The sequence below is a fragment of the Triticum aestivum genome, chromosome 1B (genome assembly GCF_018294505.1).
Source record: "Triticum aestivum cultivar Chinese Spring chromosome 1B, IWGSC CS RefSeq v2.1, whole genome shotgun sequence".
Classification (NCBI taxonomy): Eukaryota; Viridiplantae; Streptophyta; class Magnoliopsida; order Poales; family Poaceae; genus Triticum; species Triticum aestivum.
In genome coordinates, this window is record NC_057795.1 from 338315791 (window position 1) to 338334153 (window position 18363).

Consider the following 18363-nt stretch of genomic DNA (forward strand, 5'->3'; position numbering starts at 1 on the left):
CAGCGAGGACCGCAACGTCAGCCATGTCCGAAAGCTTCGGAGCGTAATATGGCTCATGTTGTGAAGTATTCATTACGCACATCTCAGCACAACATGATTCATGTTGCAAACCTTCAAGCGCAATATGATCCATGTTGCAAACTTCATCAGCTGGATCAGACTGTTATCTCGCAATGGATCGAACGGCTCGCGACCCAGTCGGCCAACACGCATCTTCATCCTATATGTAGCTTTCTTTTTTGGATATCAGTTATAATGCTTCGAATCGTTCTATGACCAAATCCAACCATTGATATGGCTCGCCTAAAAGTTCAGCTCGAGGATAGCTTAGTAATTTCTGACTAGGCTTAGTATTCTCAGCTCACCACCACACGCCCCTCGCCTCCCTGCCAACGACCCCAATATAGCTTCGCCGTATGTGACAGTCTCCTACTCCCGTGTGCAACATCTTCTGTTGGAGTGAATATATTATCCTAGTAGTTTATAGCCTTATTAGTTTAGTGTTCGCTAGGGTTGTAATGATAACTTAATCCTGCTTTCTTATTCATGGTACAAATCAAACTGGTGTGCATCCCAATAATGATAGAACTGCAAGAAGCCATGGTCCAGCATGGTTAAACAGAATATTACAGAATTGCCCTTTGATCGACCGCACTTTCATGACTGAAAAATGCAACTCCTACAAAATCTCCAGGTAAACTTCCACACAGAATGTCAATGAATGATACTCCTAAAAAGAATCTTGATACTACCACTTCTTTTTGCCTACCACTTCTTTTTGCAACATTGAAGCAAACATACACAACTGAGATAATATGTTGACACTGTCAGATGATGATTTCACAGCCGAATGGAAAATCTTAGTCTGTTATTACAACAACTCCAAGGGCCGCATGAATGTCATGTTGGAAAATACAGTTGTTACAAACAACAGAAACAATCTGCATGGCTATCTAATGTAAGAAAAGACGACTAAATGGCAGCATATGTTGATCAATTTGCCATCATGATGACCCGCTTCAGTCAGAATGCTCCAAAATTGTAATGACCGATAAGGTTCATGATGCGCAGGAACCGATAGATTTGCACCTATCTATAACATATTATTCTATTAAAGTTTTCCATGCTATCGCATCACGGATTCTTTAACGTACCATTGGTCTCCAGTACTGCACAGACAAAAGGGATCCAAAGTTACATCAAACTTCAAAGTGATAGTAGAAAATGAGTAAACTGGATAACACCAAACCAGAGCAATAAGACTCACAAATATTTCAGGCAAATGTTAAGGAAGCGGGCATGTTGCTGGCTCTGAGATATGGTAACAGAACCTTCCATAATTTGGTCTTTCTTTAACTCGATAGGTTCAAATAAGTAAAGGAGAGTCTGCATTCCAAAAAGAACAGCATTCTTGTGGATGTTAGCAATGCAATTTTCTAGGAATTTCAAAATAGCCATATACCTAAGCGAAAAGGAAACCAATATGGCACTTATTAAAGCAATCACCTGCTGCCAGTGAGTAGGGGCGTCCTCTGGGGCAGTTGACAGAACAATTGAGACATCTGCCTTTTTCTTTTTATTGCTTGGGTTGTAATTTTGCATATTGACATCCAAGGGTTGGCTTGTTTGCTTCTTGAATTTCTGGCGAACTGGTCCATTAAACTCGACATCGAACCAAAATGCAAATCCATGCAATGGAGCTGAAAAAATAACACAGAAGAGAGCAAGGTTAGAGCATCTACAGCCGGACCCCTCATATTGCTCCTATACACCCGTCTGGACGACACCGTCAGTGACCGGTCACTTTTTTGCGACCCAACCGGACCCCTCAAACTGGCCCTATACGTCCGGGCCACCCGACACCCCAAAACCCAGCCCATATGTGGGGCAGATATGGGGAGGCCCGGACGCATCTGCCACGTCAGATCCAGCCCACACTGGCCCTGAACGACGAGGAGCTCACAGTCAGCATTGCCCTCCGGCGGCACGGATGGACCGGGACAGGAGCTTGAGCTCCATGTCGTCCCCAGTGGTCTGGCGACGCAATGCAGTCGACCGCGTCGGCCCGTCGTGTTTCGCGCCGCTGCAGATCCGTCTCTGGGCGCGCCCCTCCCCTACCCCTCCGGCCCCAGCTCCTCCTAGCTGACGTTGGATGCTCGTGCCCGCGCGGAGTCCGCGTACGAGGATACCCGAATTGAAGGCGCGCACCGCATGCCGCGCCGAGGGCAGAGGAGGTTAGTTCCTCCCGCATCTACGCAATGTCCGCGTCGATTGATACATAGAAGCAGCTCCCGCGCGAGGTTCTCCGCCGGTCGCTGAGCATGGCAGAGACAGATGCGGGGCGCCTCCGCCGCAAGAACACGAAGGCACTCCGGCTCGGCATCAAAGAGTCTGAGCGCCTCGCGAAGGAGAAGCAAGAGGCCGCGACGAAAGCGGCATGGCTCACGAAGGAGCAAGCCCGCGCCGCCCGATGTTCGCGGGCATCATCCCTTCTTCGTCGTCATCCGGCACGACAAGCGACGACGACGACCCCCCTTCAGCCGGCGCCACCTACACGGAGGAGTACTACCTCCACTCCTGTGACAGCAAGGGGAAGGGACAGGCGAGGAAATGGTGATGTCCGGCTCCCTTCTCCGTTTATCTAGCTATCGTTTCTAGTGATGCCCGGTGATGAACTTGCTCTTTTGGGTCCAATTGTACAAAACTTATGACCCGTTTATCCACGATCCATATAGATTATTCTATGTTGCTATGCTGATCAGCCACTATCCGCGGACGCGACTGCGGACGTATAGAGGGTCAAATTTGACCAGTCCAGCTGTTGATGCTCTTAGCATTACATATTTACATTTCCATGCAGATGAAAAAGACAAGCAAAAATAATTCAAGGAGTACAACTGTACCCACGATTGTGCTGTTTTCTTTCGCATGTCTTCAGTAACTCTATAGAAGAAAAAAATGTATCTTCGGTATAATTTGCATTAATAATTTCAAGTGACACTATCTGAACAGGGCCCAGCAATTTCTTGCTCTACCACAAAATAAAAATATGCACATAAATTGTATGTTAGTCTATCTTTGCATGTATGTATCAGTACTGAAACAAACATCATTTATCATCGTTCCAGAGCATGTAATGGAGGGTACCATGGCCATTCTCTTTTGTGGTTTTTCAATCTTAGAACTTCTATATCTGTGTGCCCGACGAAAATGCAACTCAACAGGACCCTAAAGAGATGCTATTACCTATCACCATACATCCTTAACACCAGCTAGCTACCTGAAGCTGCTAAGAATTGCCACCTTGCTGCAATAGGTTCACACACAGGAAATAGATTCCTGACTGCAGTAAGAATCTAGGTAACACTTTTCCAGTACGCCTTATATAGTGGGTTTTCTGCTTCTGCAGGAAGCTTGCTCTATCAACAGAAACATCCCACAGCTTATCAAAAAGCATCTCTAACAGCAGCACTGTCTTAGAGTGATCAAGCTTAAGTCCTCTCAAACAGACCTGGCACGATCATAGCTCGAGGACTCCACAGATTAAAAAATACAACCTCTGTAAACAAATATAAGATGTTTTAGAGACTTGTGTCATGTCTATAAAACGTCTTATATTTGTTTACAGAGGGAGTATATCATAATATCAGTAGAAACCTAGCTGCAAATTTACTACTAGATGAAATCATGAATATGTTTCACCATGTTCTACCCCGAATGTAAAAAGAATGAAATACAACTTACCGCAACATTGATGTAAACTTGTATGCAGCGGTAATAGTTTCAAGATCTGGAGCTTGTATGGTATAGCAATCCACTTGTGCAACCTGTTCAAGGGATCCAGTAAGTTGTATTAAAGAATAGTTCAGCTTACATAAAAATGTCGAGCTACACAAACAGGAACTAATTTATATGCAAAGTCCGAGGGTGATATGTGTGCAAAGAAGATGTCAAGCAGAGGAGAATACACAGTTCAGCAACAAATATCTCACCACCGTTGGCCATGTCAAAACATTCTCGCCACTAATTGTCTCAACAGAAGGCTCCATGAATGTGCATTGTTTTGCAAGAGGCATCATACAGGACACTGAATCAAGCAAAGAATAAATTACAGATTAATCTAAGAATGAGAAACAATAATTAGCTTCCATGTGAAGCTAACTTAGGAAGCTATTGGCACATTACGAACAAGCAACTAAGTCTCCTCATATTTAAGGAATCTATACTACTCCCTCCGTCCCATATTATAAGAGCGTTTTTGACAAAAACGCTCTTATATTATGGGACGGAGGGAGTAGTTATTAAGACAACATATACAAAGGACAACGAACTTACTTTTTATACCATATACATCTCGCCAGAAGTAAATACTATCCTGATATCTGTGCGAATTTGTAATAGGCGCAAGATAAAGCTGCAGCACGATTATTTGTTTATGTCAGCCAGGCAATTTTTCAATCAATGTCTCAACCAAATCATTGATACATACTCCCTCCATTCCATATTAAGTGTTGCTGATTTAGTACAACTTTGTACTTAATCAGCGACACTAAATATGGAACGGAGGGAGTAACATTTTACGGAAACACTTACCGACGCATGAGATGGAAGAATAAGACCCCCTGGCTTAAGCCATTTATCCCTAGCAAAAATTACGCTCCCCAGCATACTCTACAATCGACATGACTATATTTCAGATTTCACATATCGGGCAGATGTAAAGTGATGTGTTGAATAAGTCCAACTACACAAACAATATATTTATAGAACCTCATATAGAAGCATATAGCCCATCCATTCAGATATAATGACATCAACTTTTTCTTCAATTTCGACATCCTGCATTTGAATATTATAGCAGTCAAGTTCCATAACGATGAAAACCTCAAATAGAAGTTTAAGGATGCTAACGCAACTACAATCAAGATATTATAGTTGGCTATAATCTACAAGCAAGATAATGTTTCAACCTTTCATAAAATAAAGCTTTAGGTAAATGCAAATGGTGATGAAATGGTTATGACAGAAATGGCAAAGGCTAGATAGCAAAGGTGTACCTCGATTCGTCCATGCAAAACAATGACTTTGTCAGACAGCTCATTTTCCCTCACAATTTCCATTGCCTAAACACATTTAGATTGAAGGAAATGGAATCAGCATTGAATTTGTAGAAGCAAATAATAAAATAATGAAAGTAAAAAATGCATATTAAAGAAATTGCAAAAGCATTTCACAAATATACATATTATTAGCAGATAGTATGGTAGCAGATCAAGCAAGGGAACTTGCCTATTCTAAGAAAAATGTATTTATTTGATCACAAGGGGCTTCCCTCCATGTTGCATTTAGCTTTCAAGTAGCACACAGTACAAGGGTTGGGGTGCAGCACTAGTTTATTAAATTAATTGTAGTTTTGCAATCTCAACCATAAAGGAAAAACCAAGAAGGGAGGATATACCTGTAACGCAATATCACTTGCATCGACTGCATAGACCTGAACACAATAAACTCAGGAGATTAATTAAAAATTAAATATTAATGGAAAACAGGTAATCTGCCATCCACATCATAAAATGAATTAGCAACAGAAATAACTAAGAACAACTTGCAACCCTCAAGCAAAATGAACCCGTATTATTACACAGCAATATAGCACACATGTGTTTTATTGCAAAAGAAAGGGCCAAATTGCTGCAATCGAATGAAAGATGATTCAAAGCACAGAAAAACATAAACATGGAGGCTACTAGTATTTGGTAAACGACGGGTACAATAGATCTTATGGTACAGATCAAATGATCAATGCGTGCATTGATGCAGCTTTTTAAATGACTATCTGGTGCTAACCTATTTTTATTTTTTTGGTGAAAGAGTTTGCTCCTGTGTTCTCTCTTGAGAATATCTTTTTTTTGTCAGATATGTTGTTCACAAATGGACAGCTAAGATCCACAGAAAAACAAATTACACCATGATTAAAAAATTGATCAATATCTGCTTAGTGTGAATTCACTAAGCGACCAACTTATACAGAAAGAAAATAAAAAAATGAGAAAAGGCTTGAAGAGCAACAAAGATTGGAAACATACTTAACATCTACTCCCTCCGTCCGAAAATACTTGTCATCAAAATGGATAAAAAGAGATGCATCTAGAACTAAAATACGTCTAGATACATCCCCTTTTATCCATTTTGATGACAAGTATTTCCGGACGGAGGGAGTATATAGAAAGGGACACTTAGAAAGCAGACGTTCAAATTTCATAATATCATTGGCAACACATAAGTGTTAAGCTAATAATTGATTACTTAAGTTACCCGAGTGGCACCAGCAAAAGCACAAAATATAGAAAGAACGCCAGTGCCACAGCCAACATCCAAAACGACCTGAAAATTGAAACTTCAACCATTCATGAGTTAATTGAGTGAACAGAAAACTGTGTCCTGTTTGGTATCTATCCAAGAATATCATGTAGTCCAGTAAGCATACAAACTGTAAGTAACTCTGACCTTGCCTGAAATTAGATCTTTGTGGTGCATGATAGCATTTCTGTAAGTATTAGTCCTCACATGATCCTGAAATTAGCAATCTCAAGATTAATACTAATTCAAGAATGATGATGTTGCATTAGCTTGAGACCTAAGCAATCCAGAGATGCTACTGAAATCACCAACACAACATAAAGCTCAAAAGAACCTGGTGTAATTAGTGTATTCTGAGAGATCTTTTTTCAATAGGTGTAAGGTCTGTGGCACTCTGTGTAAGCATAGCAGCAGCTGCACATCACTCTCTACCAATGCACGCCAGGTCGTAAGGTTAGTAGCTTACATTAACAAATTACCAGATAACAGCATCTGAATTTCCAGGTGCGCGACAAACAACAAACAATGCTAGCATCTGATCATAGCATTTGGGCAACAACAGTGTGATGCTAGCTCCTCCATTCAGAATAATGACGCGTCATTTTTCTTGTTAATTTCCTGACAAACCAAAAAAAAAACTGTGGCATGTCCATTATTTCTTTGTGTGGCTTATGTTGTGTTATATAAGTGATTCAAACAGTGGCCATAATGTTTTACCTGCCAAAGCCAAACGAAACTTCAGACCCACACGGAGCATGATAGTAAACATTTAAGCTACCCATCTTCTCGTGGAGCATGATTGTAAACATTTTAACCACCCATCTCCTCGTGCAAGAACATTATTCCTGCGATGTCTACTTAGTCAATAAACAGCCCTAACTATGCGAGCTTATCCACCAATGGTGACACTAGGTCACATTCTCGCAGGTGGTGGAACTGTAAGGAACCTCAGACATCCTTCTTTGTTCGATGGCGACGATCCCATGGACAGATGGACTCGGTCCACAGATCGCTGCCCGTAGTAAACAAAACCCTAACTCCACCGATGCAATAGCAAGTACAGGCAGGCGGCCAATCCTCCATCAAATACGGAGCATATATCATAGAGGGAGAATTGAGAAAGTGTGTGCTAGTGCACGCGTTACCTTGAGCATCTCCTCGTGGACGCCGATGTGGGAGTAGGCCTTGAAATAGGCCATGTCGTAGTCGGTGCAGGGGGGCGGAGCGGGGTGCGGCAGAGCCGAGGCTGCCTGGCCCGAAGGAGATCCCATGCCGCCGAGGCGCCGCGGCCTGCGCGGCCGCGGCAGATGGCCGTTGCCGTCCTCGCCGCCGGCGAGCATCGGGGGAAAGGTGTCCTGCGTCCGTGGCCTGTGCCTCTGTCGCGAGTGGGAGTGGAGAGGGCGAACTGCTCCGGAATTCAGATTCCTCACGTGGGCTCTCTCGTGCTCAGATGATCTAACGGGCCCGTTACCATGTCTGGACTGTCTAGGAGGTCCCACCTATTGCGAGACAGAAACTAAAGGCCCAGCGCGACGCGCATCTGCTGCTACAGTGCTCCATGTACGCACGTCAACAGTTACATTACGTACTCTCTCAAAAAAAAAATACATTACACATAAGTAGTGATCTAGAAAGTCTTACATTTCTTTACAGAGCAATTTATTTTTTTTGTCTTTTTTCATAAGAACCTACTTTTTTATTATTACTTTTAAAATATTTAAAAAGCTAATATATATTTCGTATAATGTATATTTTGTTCGTGTAATTTTTAAATTATACTCATATTATTCAAAAAATTGTACATTTGCCAATTGCACATTGAACATTTTCTGACTACACAGGAAAAAAGTTAAACACACGTTTGAACATTCTTTTATATGTTACAATATTTTTATATGGCACAAATAATGTTTTATATGTTATGAACTTTTGTGAACAAATATAAAACATATCTTTAATCACACAAAAAAATTATAAGTGCCATGAAGATTTTTTTGAATGGTACAAACATCTTTTACAAATTACGTAAAAAATTCTCTACATTTTTATTAATTTTTAAAAATGCCACAAACATATTGTTTTAAACATGCAAACTTTTTTTTGAATGGTATGGATTTTTTTCAAATTGCCCAAACAAATTTTGACGTTTGATAAACTTATTTTTAACATGCAATTAACGTTTCAAAAAGTTTAATCAAACTAAATTTTGAAATATATATATTTACAATATTTTGAAGTATAAAGAGAAGAAAAAAGAAAAGGGAAAAAATGTAACCAACGAGCAAAGGAAACTAACTACTAGGCCGACCCACTACAGGTTGTGATTTGACCCGAGGCGAGCTACTGTCTGGCTACAGGCATAGCCACACCCTACAAAACCAAGTATTTGTTGCGTGGGCAAGTGTTTAGGCTCGTTTTTTGGGGCAAGATCACCTACAAAATCAAGTAGGAGTAGTAGACAAGCTCCCTGTTGTTCTATTCGGAAACCAAGTTATAAGACCTACTTGAGCTAGGGTGGTGTATTAAAAAAACTCCCATTATGTGCTTGTTGCGTAGGATATAGGTGTTCATTTGATTCAAAGGATTTTTCATAGGAATTTTGAAGGATTAGAATCCTTAAACCTTTTCTATGTTGGTTGTTTTATTTATAGGATTGAATCCTATATGAATTGCTCATATGGATTTCTTTGTAGTACTTCCCATGCGATTTCTATCATGAACTCAAATCTCTTTGAAATATTCCTTTGTTTTTCTATGATGCAATCAAACAAACAACCCAAAATTCATAGGATGGACATGACCATTTTAATCCTGTGAATCAAAGAGGCCCTAAGTCTTAGCTCCTTTACGTCGTGCGTTGCGGAAATTTGTCGAGCAAACACACAGGTTCATGCGTTTGTGGGTCCGCCCAATTTGGTAGACGTAGCAGAGATATGTTTGGTCATTCGGTATACGTGAGGTTCGGTGGATGCAACATAGTTTGCACTTCTACAACTGATTTAAGTATAGATACGAAATAACATGAATGCTTATTTATTTTAAAATAGCATTTTTTTAAACGTGAACATTTTAAAATATTTTAATGTAAACAATTTTTAAAACATCATGAATATATTTTCAATTCCAACCATTCTTTATATTTTTAAAATAAACACCAAAAAATGAAAATGTGATAATTTTTAAGTAGGTTTTCAAATCTTTGAAAAATAAAAAACAAAAAATTTTAGATGTGAATAGGTTTTGAAACTTTTAAACATTTTTTGAAATTTTAAAATCTGAACTTATTTTGGAAAATGAACAACAAAACCTGAAAAATACAAAAGGAAAGAAAACAGGTGAGAGAAACAACATGAGATTTTTTTTGGAAAACCAGACCTTGACTAGACTGGAACCTTCCGAAAGGTTTCCAAAACAAGGAAAACTCGAAAGATAACCTGGCTAAAACGGGTCGACCAAGTTCAGATCGCTCCCTTTTGCTTCCCCCTACGATTGGGCATCAATTTGCTACATCGAGCGGCAAACTGGAATCACAATGGTCTTTCCATAAAAACACAAACCCCTTACAGTGTTTAGTTTTGGTAATGGCCGACCCATTTAGTTTACTTCTATTGCTAGTATTGGGACGCTTAGAGAAGCTTTCGGGTGGTGACGATGTCCCAGCTAAGGGACCTCTCACCACGTTGACTTCCGGCTTGGTGGGCCGGGCTGAAGACCCCTTTGTCGGTTCCGCCCTGGAACCACTTGGGGTGCCCAGTGACGAGCAGTAGGAAGATTCGCACTAGTATTAAGAGTTGAAGGACGAAGTTTACACCAAAATAAAGTATAGGAATAAAAAACATACTTCATGATAAGTTGATGGAAATACAATTTCTTTCCAAAAAAATTTGTTGGCTATAAATTGAACGTCAGATTTTTTTAGCATAGCAAATACAATGTTTTTTTACGGCAAATTATATTGTCACGAGGATGGCAATTTTAGCAAGCATGCCAAATCCTTGTCATATTCAATTTTTTCCTAGGAATTATCATTGCATGCTAAAAAAAATTGCCATCCTCGCCAGGGACGAAGCTAGAAAAAAAAGTTCAATGGGGTCAATGTCTATGACAGTGGGGTCATCTTCTATTAATGAATAGTGATTAGTACTTAGTTTCTGAAGGCTTTGCTGATTTCATTGGGGTCAATTGACCCCAATCCTTACAAGGCAGATCAGGGATCCGTCCTTGATCCTCGTGACAGCAAAGTTTGCCCTAAAAAACGTTATATTTGACATGCTTAAAAAATCATTAGAAAACGGATGAGATAACTCTGAATCTAATTTGAACGAGGGTTATTTTTTATCCAATCTATGAATGTATTGACAGGTAGTATATGATTAGGTGTGGATGTGATTTGATCAGCACACAATTTGAATCCTATTCGTTTACGGTCTACATACCCTCTCCCGCAAGCAATCTCCTTTGCTTCTTTCTCTTTTCTTTTTTTGAAACTGGAAAGTGATTCCATTAAACATCAAGCACAGCTAAGTCGCTGGCCACAAGGTCACATAGTACAGCACAGGCGGTGGGGATCAGTGGCGTAGCTAGGGGGTGGCCAGGGTGGTCCGTGGACCACCCTGGAATTTCCCCATAACTTGTATATAGTGTAGTAAAGAAATATTTCTTTGAAACTAAATAAATATATTTAAATATTTTCATCAATTGACCACCCTGGAGTATTGGTCTGGCTACGCCACTGGTGGGGATCATTGCCATTAGCTCCAATTGCAGCAAAAGCATGAGCTACAGAGTTACAGCTACGAGGAGCGAACGATACATAAGCAGCAATCTCCTTTTGCTTTCTTTTTGGAAAAAAAAAGAAAAAAAAGAAGTTCTCCTTTGCTTCAACGATTGAGCAACCAGCAATCTCTTGGTTTAGGGCCGACATGTCATAGACTCATGGGCCTCCCCTCAACCCTCGTCGCACAGAACGAGATTCCTTTCCCCCCACGAAGGCCGGCGGCGCCATGGCCGGTGGCAGCCTGGAGACGGCGTGGGAGCTCGCCGAACTTTTCGTCCTCCGCCCCGTCCTGGCCGTCACCTTCGTCATATCATTCATCCTGCTGAGTACGCCGGCCATCCCTTCACCTTGGCTCGTTCCCTTTTAATTTCGGCTCGTTCGTGTTGGTCAACTGACGAGCCCTCAGGCTGGTATGTGGCGTGGAGGACGGTGCTGGTGCACGTCCCGCTCGTGCAGGAGATCGCCGGGCTGCGCCGGAAGAAGCCCGTCAAGCCCAAGCCCCCCAACCGCGGGCGCATCGCCAGGTTCTACGAGTCGCAAGCCCAGAGGTGAAGGCTCTAACCTCCCCAAGTCTCCTTTTACCTCTGTTCCCATTTGGATGTGCTGCTGTTGAGTTCTGCAGCAATTCACCTTCACCCACTTTTGCTCAATTCTACTCAGTGCTGTCGAATGTAGATTGGGTTGGTGTATTGATGGATAGCTTTATTTTGATGTTCGCAGTTGCTCACGAGAATTTGATTATCATTGCAGTTTTCCTTTTATCGAAACTGATCTGTGAAATATTAGTTTAAGCTATCTATTGCCTACCCGTGGCCTTGATGTTTGCTGCATTGGTTGCGTCCTTCCCTGCAACTACACTGCAGTCTTTTAGTTTGATCTTGGTGCAGTGGTAGAACTGTTAAATGCTTTGGAGAATTTGGGAACGGTAGAATGGTGAAACACTCGTGTTTAAATTCAAAGGAAACTTGTTGAGTAAATCAGACAACCATATGTTAAGATTAGCCGCTGGCTGTTTTGGAGCTGCATTAGAGGGATTAGAGTAGGATTCTAGTCACTCCTAAGAAGCAGAACTATTTAACGGCTGGCACTGCAAATACCTGCAGCCGTATTGTTTCAAAACTTTTTATCCTTTCTATAAAATTTGTGGGAAATATGGTTGGAGAGCAATGAGTATTAAGTTTCATGCACCAACCAGTAGAACCACAAGTCCAAACTGACGCAGAAGGTTGGGCAAGTCCACGTATACTTCAACAGAAGAAAATATCTGTAAAGCCTGTTTTGTTCATAGAGAGTTCAGATTAAAAGTGCCTATGAAATTTTCTATATTTTATCACTATTAATTGAAAATTGAACATGATAAATGTGATTGTCAATTCGGGCATTTTTATCCGTAGAGAGTAAGTATTTGAAAAGAGGAAAGATATTTGTGAAGTATTATGATGTGTATATTCTAGCATTTGAGTGATGTTTTGTTGTCTCCGTAGAGTCTTCTTGTTTTACTTTCACGCGTAGACCAACATAAAAAATTACCACGCTTTTCAGTTGTATGTTAATACCGTTCCTTTTTGTCATAAGAGTTGCATACAATTGTTTTGCCAAATGGTGCTGAGTTTCTTGATATTGGGTCACTAATACGTAGACAGCTGCTGTGATAACCAGTTTAATATCAAATGTTTGATTACTTTTGTTGACTGGTTAAGAGCTGATGCGACTTGACAAGGAATTGTTTCATGCTGATTTTTAGAAAATTCAGACAAGAAGCTAACAGGAAGAGTGTGGCTTGGTGTGTCACAGAGTGTTACATTCCTTTCTTCATCTAAGTTTAGAGCATATTGGTCTTACATATAAAAGTTACAACCTCTGTTCACAAATGTAAGACGTTTTGGCAATTTAAATTAGACTGCCAAAACGTCTTACATTTGTGAACAGAGGGAATACATTAGAAGATAGACATGATTACTACAGGAATGCTATCTGAAGACTCTGGTTATTCAGAGTGTTGCACACTTTCCAGACATACCCCATCATTTCAAATCATAGTGTGCTCACTTGCAAAAGTAATACTCCTATCTTATATGACATTCTGACGAAGATAGCTGCTTTCTGCATAGACGATATAGCCTAGTTTTACTTTTGCTAAAATGCTAAGATGGTTCCACCCCTAAACCATCTGAGATTCTAGAACACACTTAGGCTAGTTTGGGATCTGTTTTTTTCTTTTCTTTTTTGTTTTTATATGCTAACGTGAACATGGCTGTTTAATATTGGTTAACAGGAACAGTAAATCAGAAGGGACCTCTTAAGGAATAATCTTTGGAACTTTGAAAGAAGCAACCTCAGTCGGCAGAACCCCTCATCTCATTCCAATTCAGAATGTTGTACGTCCAGTGAAATGGCATATTCTCTTCTTTGGGCAGATCTCAACACGTTTAGGTTGCAACCCCAAATACACAATAATGTATGCACTGTATATTAACCAGCCCCTGTGTAAAGTTAAGGATCTTGTCATAAGATTGTAAATACACATGTACTAGCATAAAGAGAACGCTTGTCCTCTGGAATAATCAGTGTACGATTTTCTCCACAAAGTTTTCCTTGTTAAGTTGATATCTAATCACTGACTCGTAACGTCACTTCCAATGATGAAAATTGCTTTTATCTGATGGGATTATGCTCCTCATTGTTTCTGCTGATCATCCATTCGATCGTTGGGTGATTCCCTCGAGGAGAGAGGGTGAGGATCTGACCTAACCTGGCACGAAGGACTCATAAACCATGACCAAACCATTTGACACTTTTTTGTGTGTATCGAAGCTGCTTTCTACGATTGTAATCCATATTTAAACAGGACTAGTGACCTGTTCATCCTTAAGCAGCACAAGTATGCATGATTACGGAACAGAAGAGTAGATCTTCTTGAGTTGCAACCTTCTATTTGTTAGGATTAAATTAATAGGTTAACTAAAGAGATAATCCTCCCATTGAAATCTGTACGTCGGTTGCATTGGCAACCGTCGCGCCTCTTCCCTTGCACCTCTACGAACAGTCGCATCTCCTGATCATGTCTGTTCCCTTGTATACATACCGAGAATCATTCAATGAAATCGACAGTTCAATGAAATCGATAGTTCAACCATTTATTTGATTGTCTCTCGTTCTCTCATTTACAATTTAACACTTTATCAGCCACGTTGCTCTCCATCGAGCGAATGGACGCCGAAGAATCTCCCCTCAGTGGTGAAGACGCAGCCTACCTTTTTCTGTCTCTTGGCTAGTTTGTCTTCCTCTTCTTTTTGAGGGTAACGTAGTCAAAATCCTTTATTTCAGGGGATTTCCCTTTTCTTTCCAAATGAATTTATGCTTAGTCCGGATCTCCCTCTTTTCCACTAAACCATTTCATTTCTATATGAAAATAAGAGATGCTTCTAGGGACAATCAAGATCACTAGGAAAGAGCTGAGTAGGCCTCGTCCTCTTCGTTCGCAACCTCGTCGCCGGCGCGGGGTCCTCGAGGTCGCCGCCGCGCTCCGCTCGACCGCCCATCGTCGGGCCCCTGCGCCAAGCGGTGGCCGCGCCCGCCTGCGCCATGGCTAGCAGCGCCAGGCCGTGGCCGCCCTTGCGAGCGCCCGCCCTGCGCTAGGCCTCGCCCGGTCCCCGACCGGCCGTGGCCGCGCCCGCCCGCGCCAGGAACCGCCCGTCCGATCCCGCGCCAGGCCGAGCTACTGGGCGAGCGAGTTGGGCCAGAACGAAAAGAAAGCGACGGGAGGCGGTTGCGGGGCGCCGAAGGCTTCTTCTCCCGGCGGCCCTCAGCGCCACTGTTGCGCCCGGCGAGGCCCCTCGCGCGCAGCTGTTGGCTGACGGCGGCCAACAACCATGGCCATCCACGGCGTGTCGTGTTGCCCAACCCGCGGCGACTCGTGCGTGGCGCGGCTCCCCTCGTCCGCCCATGGCGGAAGCAGCCCTGGTCGTGGCCTCCCTCTGGAGCGCGCGATGCGGCTCTCGCCATGGCGCAGCCCTCACCGGCCTCCCACGGCGGTGCGTGACAGCAGCGGCTCCCTCCCGGCGCGGAGGCGGTGCCCAGCGACGCCGTTAAAAGGCCGGCTACCTGAAGCGGTCTGCCCGGCACTGATGTACGCCCTCTGAGGCTCGGTGCCCGTACAAGGTGAGGCCCGGCCTCGACCACTAGGCAGGCGACGCCCTCCCTACCGCAGCTCACGGCGGAGCCCGCAGAGGCTCCTCGGTGCGCTGCACCCGCATCTTCTACGTCCCGTTGACGACGAAGGCCGCCGATGAAGGCGAGGCAGCGCACGACGCGGCTCCCGGCAACTGATGCAGAACGCCTGCACGGATGCACCTGTGGTGGTGGTCTCTGTGTTGAGCTGAAGCAATCGATAGAATCAATCAATTCGTATCCATAGGACCACACCAACGAAGAGAAAGGCAAACCTTATCCACAGGACCACACCAACTTGATACAACATCATTACTATTCATTACAATAGTAGTGTATTTCTGTTAAGTACGATGTATTCTGGAATGTATGTATCTCCATATTCGCTACATGTCGAGATTAATACGTCTATTTGCAATTGAGATTTTCAATTTCTTGCAAATACATATACAAAATTCAAGGTGACATCCTTAGCAATTTGAGATTCACACTAATGATTTCGAGCCACCTTCTTGAAATCTATTAATTTTGCAACATTAAGATGTATTTATATTACACAATCTGTAATATAAATAAATTACCGTTTTTCACCGGGAATGATATGTTATATGTGTTTACCACATTGACATTCTTCATGAACATGTCATAGCGGTCGAGATTGATTTCTCCCGCACAACAAACTTGTAAAATTTTGACAATAACATCTTCCTCATTATATTAGGAAAACACAAGGTGATGAGTTGGATCTACTGCTCATGTGTAGACTATCTTTATTACTGTGAGATCTGTTTGATCTTCAATGTGGTTTATGTTCCCATAATTGAGGTTGAGCATTTTCAAGTTATACACTTGAGTCAAATTTTTGCATCCTTATTACAAAACCATGATGGTCTTTAGTTTACTTCTTGTAAATTAATTATCTCTGGCTTCCCCTATAAGTAATCGATGGCTAGCAATTCATTTGTATATCATTGTTGTTGTCATCATTTGTATATCCCCTATAAGAACATGATTATTGTTGTCATCATATATTGTACTCCCTCTGTAAACAAATGTAAGAGTGTTTAGATCACTATTTTAATGATCTAAACGCTCTTATATTAGTTTACGGAGGGAGTATATCACAATATATTGTATCAGCACTTTGATACAAATTCATTTGTATGTATTCTATATATGCGACAGTGATTTTCTTGAGAATCTTCATGTCTATATATAGATTTCTACGGGAGTCAATCCGATGAAAAATGATATGTGCCTTGTGGGCATATGCACCACAAACTCTATACTCAGGGAACACTAGTAGAAAAGGGGCCAATGGTCCAGGCCGCTCCAGCCCATTAGTCCCGGTTCAATCCAGAACCGGGACCAATGGGGGCATCGGACCCGGTTCGTGAGCCCCGGGAGCCGGCCGGGCCACGTGGCCCATTGGTCCCGGTTCGTCTGAAACTATTGGTCCCGGTTGGTGGGACGAACCGGGACCAATGGGCCTCGCTCCTGCCCCAAAACCATTGGTCCCGATTGGTGGCATGAACCGGGACCAATAGGCTTCCCATTAGTCCTGGTTCGAACCTTCAACCGGGACTAAATGGTTGGTACCCGTTGCGACCAGAGTTTAGTCCCACCTCGCCAACCGAAGGGGAACGGGACCGGTTTATAAGCCCCTCCCTCTCTACCTTATTGAGCTCCTCCGAAAATGAAAATAGATGCGCTTATATAGGTAATTTAGCATAAATTCATACGGATTTCTCTCGAAATTCGTTATGAATTTAAGTTGAATTTCCTCTATAAGCGCATCTCTATTCATTTCTGAGTAGTTTTTTTTCTTTTTCTGCTATATTTATTTTTTATCTTTTTATTTTTGAGTTGTAATAAGCCATTAAAAATAAGCATATATGCTCCTTTTTTAGTACAGTTAATCACAACTATTTTTTGCTTCTATTCATTTCTGAGTAGTTTTTTATATAGTTTTTTTCTTTTTCTGCTATATTTATTTTTTCTTTTTATTTCTGAGTTGTAATAAGCCATTAAAAATAAGCATATATGCTCCTTTTTTAGTACAGTTAATCACAACTATTTTTTGCTTCTATTCATTTCTGAGTAGTTTTTTATATAGTTTTTTTTCTTTTTCTGCTATATTTATTTTTTTCTTTTTATTTCTGAGTTGTAATAAGCCATTAAAAATAAGCATATATGCTCCTTTTTTAGTACAGTTAATCACAACTATTTTTTGCTTCTATTCATTTCTGAGTAGTTTTTTATATGGTTTTTTTTCTTTTTCTGCTATATTATTTTTTTCTTTTTATTTCTGAGTTGTAATAAGCCATTAAAAATAAGCATATATGCTCCTTTTTTAGTACAGTTAATCACAACTATTTTTTGCTTCTATTCATTTCTGAATAGTTTTTTATATAGTTTTTTTTCCTTTTCTGCTATATTATTTTTTTCTTTTTATTTCTGAGTTGTAATAAGCCATTAAAAATAAGCATATATGCTCCTTTTTTAGTACAGTTAATCACAACTATTTTTTGCTTCTATTCATTTCTGAGTAGTTTTCTATATATTTTTTCTTTTTCTGCTATATTATTTTTTTCTTTTTATTTCTGAGTTGTAATAAGCCATTAAAAATAAGCATATATGCTCCTTTTTTAGTACAGTTAATCACAACTATTTTTTCCTTCTATTCATTTCTGAGTAGTTTTTTATATTTTTTTTCTTTTCTGTTATATTTTTTCTTCTATTTATTTCTGAGTGGTTTTTTATATATTTTTTTCTTTTCTGCTACATTTATTTTTTTTCTTTTTTTTCTGAGTTGTAATAAGTCATTAAAAATAAAAAAGAGGCGCAATGCTCGTTAATTTGCTTCAAGCCTTTTGGAATAGTGTCAACTGCACTGCACATAGCTCTGTGCAGTCTACCGTATTCCGCAAGGCTTGAAGCTAACCAACGTGCAGGAGCATTGAGCCTCTTCGTCATTGTATCTGCACTCAGGGCTTATAAACAGCTGCGAGTGCCTCTCGTTTGGCGAGGTGGGACTAAAAAAACAGCTGCAGGAA

The 18363-nt window shown here is 41.2% G+C and overlaps 2 protein-coding genes across 2 annotated transcripts; one reads left to right on the forward strand and one right to left on the reverse strand.

Moving 5' to 3' along the window:
- Positions 1-806: 806 nt before the first annotated feature.
- LOC123122643 (probable protein arginine N-methyltransferase 6.2) lies at positions 807-7806 on the reverse strand. The gene is made up of 14 exons (XM_044542933.1): positions 7506-7806; positions 6508-6573; positions 6316-6384; positions 5459-5494; positions 5058-5123; positions 4771-4839; positions 4594-4671; positions 4336-4414; positions 3993-4087; positions 3745-3827; positions 3558-3559; positions 1507-1700; positions 1268-1386; positions 807-1169 (listed from the first exon to the last, which is right to left on the reverse strand). Exons 1-14 carry the CDS (start codon positions 7698-7700, stop codon positions 1127-1129), a joined length of 1194 nt encoding a protein of 397 aa, XP_044398868.1. The 5' UTR covers positions 7701-7806; the 3' UTR covers positions 807-1126.
- A 3386-nt stretch (positions 7807-11192) lies between these two features.
- LOC123122633 (uncharacterized) lies at positions 11193-13725 on the forward strand. The gene is made up of 3 exons (XM_044542925.1): positions 11193-11463; positions 11544-11685; positions 13413-13725. Exons 1-3 carry the CDS (start codon positions 11364-11366, stop codon positions 13438-13440), a joined length of 270 nt encoding a protein of 89 aa, XP_044398860.1. The 5' UTR covers positions 11193-11363; the 3' UTR covers positions 13441-13725.
- Positions 13726-18363: the final 4638 nt, after the last annotated feature.